This window comes from Metopolophium dirhodum, chromosome 1 (assembly GCF_019925205.1).
Source record: "Metopolophium dirhodum isolate CAU chromosome 1, ASM1992520v1, whole genome shotgun sequence".
Classification (NCBI taxonomy): domain Eukaryota; kingdom Metazoa; phylum Arthropoda; class Insecta; order Hemiptera; family Aphididae; genus Metopolophium; species Metopolophium dirhodum.
Genome location: NC_083560.1, coordinates 18,633,591 through 18,641,262, shown reverse-complemented (window position 1 = coordinate 18,641,262; position 7,672 = coordinate 18,633,591). Strand labels below are relative to the sequence as shown.

Below are 7,672 nucleotides of genomic sequence, written 5' to 3'. Positions count from 1 at the left end.
TGTGCCATTTTTTTCTAATATATGTTTCCAACGAGTTTTTAAAGTCATCGTAGGTTATGAAGTCTAGTAATGGCGTGTTCACGTCGGAGATGGCCATATTAGCATATGTATCCGCAGTTTCGTTACCTGAGATACCGGCATGCCCTAATCGTTATATGTTTGTTGTGCGGTATTCGATTATTTTTGATTTTAATGTTTACAAATTTCAATCGGTTTCCGTCGAATATAACGTTATTGTAACGTTTGCAAGCCCCGTAATAAATACGTGCATATATTAACGACAAAATAAAAGTGTAAAGTTATCTAAAACGAGTGATCCACATTAAATTTCTAAACAATTTTTAAAATGTGTGGACATCGTACTGTCGATGTAGAAACGTGTCGTCGCTTACCATGGCCAGTTAATTATAATCTCGGCCATAGTCGCTATAACTGCTGAACGAAGACTCTACTCTTAACTACCATCAGAAAGTATAGTTCGGTACCCATTCGTAGCTTTTATAGGTATCACCTGAGAAAATGCCATTTCACGCCAAAAGGTTAATCGAAAATATGCATTTAATAACCGTGTCCATTAAATGACAAGTACATAAAATTTTAATAAATTCTAACGAATGGGGTCGACTTGGAAATCATCGACCGATCCGCGATCGACCGTTTGACTATAATAATAGGTACAATGAGATATATTTTTGAAATAAAAGAAATACAGACACTTTATCCATAACAATATTAGGGTTCTGAATTCGAAATATTTCACTTGACATTTTTCAATCGATAGATTTCAATGAAATTATGAAGAATATTTTTACTTATTTTAAACGTGTTCGGTTATATTGTCATAAATGATTAGAAATAATATATTTATAACGCACTGAAAACATTGATTTAATGAATAACTTATCACTTATCGACCAAGGTTTACGAATTACTACGATATGTTAACGATCGACGGTTATAAAATATACTTAAAATAATTATAAGCTTCTAAATTAAGTGCGTAACTGTATAACTGCATAAAATTTAGTTTAATTGTATATTAACCGTGTTGTATACAATTATCGGTTATCACTTATCAATTGAATACCCATTATAATTGGCTATTAAATTATTATTATTCTTCGTCATATTTTTTTGGAGCCAATTTATAGCGACATGTCGTTGTTATTTTGCGCATTCATTTTACACGTATTTATATTGATATTTTATTTTTCACGAAAAAGAAATATTGCAAGAAAATCAATTTTATGCAATTTTAAAACCCTAGTTCATACCTAAACAATAATACGAGGTTATTTGCGGTATAATAATAACACGATTATTACTTCGAGACGCGGCGGCGACTGTCGATTTTTCGCGAACGAAGAAACAGTATATGGCGGTAACCTATACAATATACCTGCACCTAGCTGACGGTATCATCACGGTAACCCGACGACGGCGTGACGAGGCCCTCGAATGCATTTTTGAAGCGTGCCAACAGTCGTCGTCGTGTAAGTACCGCGCGCACTATTATCATATATATAGATTTATCGATTCCACGAGGTCATGTTTACCTTGTAGGTACCTATTACTTCTTGTCCCGACGGCAAGTCCATATAATATTTAAGTGCTGCACGAACGAAATAGTAAAAAAAACAAAACAAAACTAAAGTATTAGGTACCTATATATAATAATATCAAACACACGCACACACTCGTCGACCAAATATCGATTTGTCGGGTTTTCCATCATTAATGTTGCAGCAGGGAATTTATTATTATGTTTGCACTGACCAAAAACTAGGCCAACGTGAAAAAAACGGTTCGGTGAAAAATAAAATAACAAAACTCTTCAAACTTATATTGTACAGGTACCTACTAGTACTGCGGTAATAATATATGGTTATTAACAGCGATCGGATTTCGACGCGTTCGCATATTTTCTCCGATACAGAGACAAAATTTTATGCGTAAATTCGTTTCCACATAATATTCTATAGGTACTGTCATTCTGACTCTAAATAAGTCAATTTTTTTCCCGGCTCTTCTATATATTAATGCAAGTGCTTTTTTTATGCTTAGTTTTTTTTTTTCAATTATTCCAGACTCCAGTTGTGTCTTTTTAATAATATGTTTGTATTGTGCAACGACAATACAATATTTCACTCGTCAAAAAAACGGTGTCGTGAAATCGCAAAAAAAAAAACTATCGTAAAACCAATGCGTTTATGACACCTGAAAACTCTAAAACAAACGCCTTAAGCGAATTCCCCGGAATCGGCATCGGATTCGTTCTCAGAAGTCAAGATAAATTTGTGAACCGTACGTGTAGTGTTTGTGCGATAAATTGTTTAAAATTTCCATCGTAATATTTCTAGAAATAGGTTAAATAACGACCTATACGTTTAAACGATGCCCCGAAATCGTTCAAAAACGCTCTCAAACCTCGAAATATGGAAAAAATGGACCGTCGCAAAGAGTAAGCATCGCGTGTAACACATAAATTCCCACACAGCATTTGAAGCGTGAAAATCCAAAACGCGGTATTGCCAGAATTTCGAAAATCGATTGTTATGGGAAAAAATGTGAGAGATTCGATTTCGCAGTCAGAATTAAATTATATCGATTACTTTTGTGAATAAAATCGATTTTGAAACTGATGTTCAATGCATAACGTGATATTGCCCCACATTTAATGTCAAAGCAAAACGCGGGATTATTATGTTCAATCGTGTTCAAGTCAAAACGTATTATTGCCCGTGTTATATGTATTGGGGCCTACTTGTTATCATTGCAAGACGTGCTATTGCCAATATTACATTTTGCTTCAAAACGTGCTATTGCCATTACCTTTTCAAAACCTGCAGTACCACGTTTTGGCCTGTAAACACTTTTTTTAAAGTATTAAAACTAAGCTTTGAATTCAAAATAGATTTATTTTGACATCGGCAATCGTTTTTTTTTTTTTCATTTTTTACATTTGATTTAACCAATTACAACACAGTGTTAATTCATGTCATAAAACGTGATATAGTTTTTCTCAATTTGTGAAAATTTTGATTCACGGCAATACCACGTTTTGGATTTTCACACTTCATTTAGGAAATAATTATATTTTGTGAATATTTTGAAGTGCTTGCTTGAATGATGAATATTTCACTGATAATTTTGTATAAATATTTTGTTCTCACGGTAACGTAATATTGTACTGTATAAAATGTCGACTAAATATTTTTATAAAGTTTCCATTAGAATGGTTTTTCGAAAATACGATTTAAACGTTTTGTACATTTTTTTGTAAAATATGAACTTCTTGGCCGAAGAATATGACAAAAAAATATTCCCTAATTATTTACGCGACTTTTCAAAATATTTTGACAACTATATTGTTTTCTTGAAAATGTTTTTACCATAGTCAGAAAATATCAAAACGCTATGCGGATCATAATAATAATATTATCTCGAAAAGCGTCGCGGACAAGCGTTACGGGAAAAAATATGCAAGTCCGTCGGAGTCCCTAATAGACTCGTATTATTGGATAAGACCAGAAATGCGACTTTCGATCGCACTACGCGTAGTAGTTGTCGGTGCACATTTATAACGAAGTGTCACACACACACACACACACACACACACACACACGCAGTATTGTGTTGGCATGGCGTCAAGAATAATAATGCGTTTTAAATGATAGTGCAAGAGACATGTAGGCTAAATGGCAGTGCCACACCGAGAGCCCATTAGCGGTCGTACAGTTATTATTATTATTATTATTATAATGACAAGCAGATAATGTTATTATTTATTATAATATTATAATACAAGTCGTGCACTAGGTCTGCCGCGCAGGAAATAATGTTACCATCTCGGGGCTTATCATTGGAAAAACACGTTTTCATAAACTAAAAAAAAAACCGTTGAACATTGTGCAATGACATCAGATTTCCACCATTACGGTTGATAATATTATATACATACGCGGTGGAATGTACGCTACATAAAACACAAGCAGCCGACCTTTTTATAACAATTTAATTTAGGAACTCTGAACTCAACACCTCCGGCACAGGCAGAGGTGTTCCCAATATTTTTTTTGAGAGTATACTAAGACTAGTCGAGGTGAAGATCCATGATTTAGTAATAAACATGAATATTTAATAATATACAAATATTTTTACTGTGGTCTATAATTATAAAGGATGTGTTAAAAATATGAAAAAAAAATCAAACTTTTAAAAAAAGCTTGAAATTACCTTTATAAGTCAATAAAATATGAAAATATACAAATACTAAAAAATTTAATTAAATAAATTGTTAAAAAATAATTTCTGCATCTTATTTTCGTCGTCTATTTCTTTTCTTTCTTTACCTCTAGGAGTGGAAACGGCAGAACGGTGATCTCTTAACCAAATTTTAATATAAGGTCTAGGATTAAAATCTGCAACTGAAGGGCCATTGATAGAGATGAACATCAAATCTGACACATTTTCAATGTTTAATCTAGTCCTTAAATCAGTTATTGTCAAATTCATATCGGAAAACCCTCGTTCACAATCAGCTGTTGAAGTTGGGAGTATATTTAATGCTTTCATGAAACTAGAAAAAACATTTCTTGAACGGAAGTCAACTACACTTTCAAATTCAGAAAAACCTAATGTCCGTGATACTCTTTTAACTTCATCTTCTCCCTTTGCATCATTAGTTGCTACTTTGAACACTTCATCAATTACCTATAAAATAAAAGACGATTTATTAAAATATTCATTTATTCTGTTTAAATAATCAAAATATTGAAATAAATTATCAAAATAATAGTTTTTTTCTTTACCTGAATGTCTTCTAGCATTGTTTTATTTTTTGAGTCATCAAATAAGCGTTGACGCATTCTGTCTACTAAATTTTGCAAAAATTGTAACCTGTTAATCCCTCCTGATTTTGTCATTGTAATATTGACACCTTTGTTAATTCCTTTCTGAATAGCTTCTATAATTTCCTTTTCTTTTTCCCCAGGTTCAGCTTTCAGACTTTCTAAAATTCTAATCGTTCTATTTATCTCCGACTGGGCACGCATTAGAGTTGTTTTTCTGGACTGTAATATACAAGATAACATTGCAAGCTCAGAAAGAACATCGTAAAAAAGTCCAAGTTCCTCCAAAAAAGAAGAGGATTCTAATTTTTTTTTTTATGCCGTTTGATGTCGCATCATGTGTTTTACTAACATGTAAATATATTCCCGGATAATTATTCCATATGGCTTTTATAGATCGAAAACTGCTTGCAGACCAGCGTACATTCAAAACACGACCTATTTTTTTCATTTCAATGCCTACTTCAACACAAGATTTATCTAAACCCATTGAATTTTTAGGACTTTGATGATAGTAAGCGTAGAGTTTGTCCATTAGACTTTGGAAACGAGAGACTCCAGTACAATCTTTTATTACGTCATGTACTGAGAGTTCGAGGCGATGACATAAACAATGCCAGGTAAATAGATTCGGAATTTTTTCGCGTAGTTTAGTAGCAACTCCAGCTTTCTTACCCGTCATTACACTTGCTCCGTCACTGGCAAAAGCAATCCAGTTGTCTAGCATTTTCTGAGTAACCAAAACCAGTTTTTTTTTTTACTTTTGTATATAATTTGAGAGTATACGCAGTATACCCATAGTTTTCACAAAATATCTTGAGAGTATACGGCGTATATGTAGTATACCCTATGGGAACACCTCTGGGCACAGGCAGTATAGTTGCTCATCGTACGTTATTATTTTTTAACTTTCAGTCGTCAACTATATCCGCCTGTCAATAATATGTTATTTTTCGAATTCAATAAATTCAATTCGATTCGCAATATTTCTAGTGTACCGGCGAGTGTACACTAGAAATGTTACCTAACATAATATAACATACCTTCATGTTACCTAACATATAATATAAAAATAGGAACCGAAGTATTATAATAAGGTTACAGCCATAAGTTTTTTTTTAAGCGTTGAATAGCATATATTTTTGTTGAGTTGTAGTAAAAAAATAAGTTTAGAAACCCAAGGGATTTGGCGCGTGAGCTTTCCTAACTCGTTTATCATTTTCTATTTATAACACAATTTCCAAAACTATTTCAACTCGTTTTGAGTAAATTATAAACAATAATTGTAACATTCTTAATTTTCTATAAACGTCAATATAATTGCATTCGTTGGGTCAATAAGCTTTAAAATGTAATGGATGGGTTTTCATAAGTTGTTATAATAGTACTTATAGTTGAGTAAAAAAATATTGAAGATAAATAGTCGAATTTTTTTTGTAAGCGATTAAATTTCAATAGTTTCAATTCTATTCAAAATTCCAGTTGAAACATTATATCACATTACGAGTATTTAGTATTATAGATTCGTACTATAGCCGATATTAAGGAACCAAAATAATATGAGAAGGTTACAGCGATAAGTTTTTTTTAAAATCGTTGATTAGAAACCACGGGAATTTAGTCCACTCGCCGAGTGAGCTTTTCTAACTCGTTTATCATTTTCTATTAATATTTCAACTCGTTTTGAGTAATTTATAAACAATTTATGTTTTAAAGGTTTTAATTTTTTTTCTATAAATGTCAATATAATTTTTTTCGTTGGGTCAAAATGTTTGAAAATGTAATGGATGGGTTTTCATAAGTTGTTATAATAGTACTTATAGTTGAGTAAAAAATACTAAAGATAAACAGGCAAATTTTTCTTGTAAGCAATTTAAGTTCAATTTTTAAAATTATTATGTTATTTTTAAATTTCAATAAATTCAATTAAATTCAAAATGTCTGTAGAAACATATCTAAATACGATTATTTAGTATTTAGTATTATAGATTCGTACTTTAGCCGATATTAAGTTACCGAAATAATAGGAGAAGGTTATAGCGATAAGTTTTTTTTTAAAATCGCTAGTTGTATGGAATATTATATTTTATCGTTTTTTTACTAAAAAAATAAGTTTGGAAACCACGGGAATTTAGTTCGCTCGCTGAGTCAGATTTTCTAACTCGTTTATCGTTTTCCATTCTTAACACAATTTTCAAAATATTTCAACTCGTTTTGAGTAATTTATAAGCAATTTAAGTTTTTAATATTTTAAGTTTTTTTTTATAAATGTCAATATAATTTTATTCTTTGGGTCAAAAAGTTTGCAAAATGTTACACAAGGGTTTTCATAAGTTTGTAACAAGTCGTCGAAAATTACTTTCTCCGGTTATATTGCAGACGACTGTGCAGAAATGGGAAAATGTATTTTGTGTTTTGATTATGTCGTCCATTTTTACATTAAGTTTTTTCCAAAGAAATGTCTCATTTGAGAAATTTATATTTGTATTGCGTCGTGAATAAGACGTTTTATTCAAACAATTTTGATTTCACTATAAGTACTAAACAATTAAAAAAATATAAAAAAAATTATATTCACTCGCCAATATAGATACAAACCAACAGATCTATTTGTAATATTAACTCTTAGAAAAGAAAACTAAAGTACCGTGCCAAAGTGTGCGCCTGCAGTTTTTTTAAATCATTTAAAACCACTAAATAAATTTAAATCGAATTGCTGATTCCCTCTCATTGGTTTTCCAAAGTTCAAACACAGTGATAACAATATATGCGCATATTGCGACTAATATAATACGATATATCATACATTTATACATTTTTGG

At 31.4% G+C, this 7,672-nt stretch overlaps 1 protein-coding gene across 1 annotated transcript; it reads right to left on the bottom strand.

Annotated features, from left to right (window-relative positions):
- Nucleotides 1-4,063: 4,063 nt before the first annotated feature.
- Nucleotides 4,064-5,691, bottom strand: LOC132935666 (E3 SUMO-protein ligase KIAA1586-like). Its single transcript, XM_061002270.1, has 2 exons — nt 4,812-5,691; nt 4,064-4,713 (listed from the first exon to the last, which is right to left on the bottom strand). The coding sequence occupies exons 1-2, from the start codon at nt 5,091-5,093 to the stop codon at nt 4,282-4,284; spliced, it is 714 nt and encodes a 237-aa protein (XP_060858253.1). The 5' UTR covers nt 5,094-5,691; the 3' UTR covers nt 4,064-4,281.
- Between the last annotated feature and the right edge of the window lie 1,981 nt (nt 5,692-7,672).

Coding starts and splice junctions, on each gene's coding strand:
- LOC132935666 (XM_061002270.1), bottom strand. CDS start 5,093: ATGTTATCTTGTATATTACAGTCCAGAAAAACAACTCTAATGCGTGCC. Junction 4,714..4,811: donor CAATGCTAGAAGACATTCAG/GTAAAGAAAAAA, acceptor TTTATTTTATAG/GTAATTGATGAAGTGTTCAA.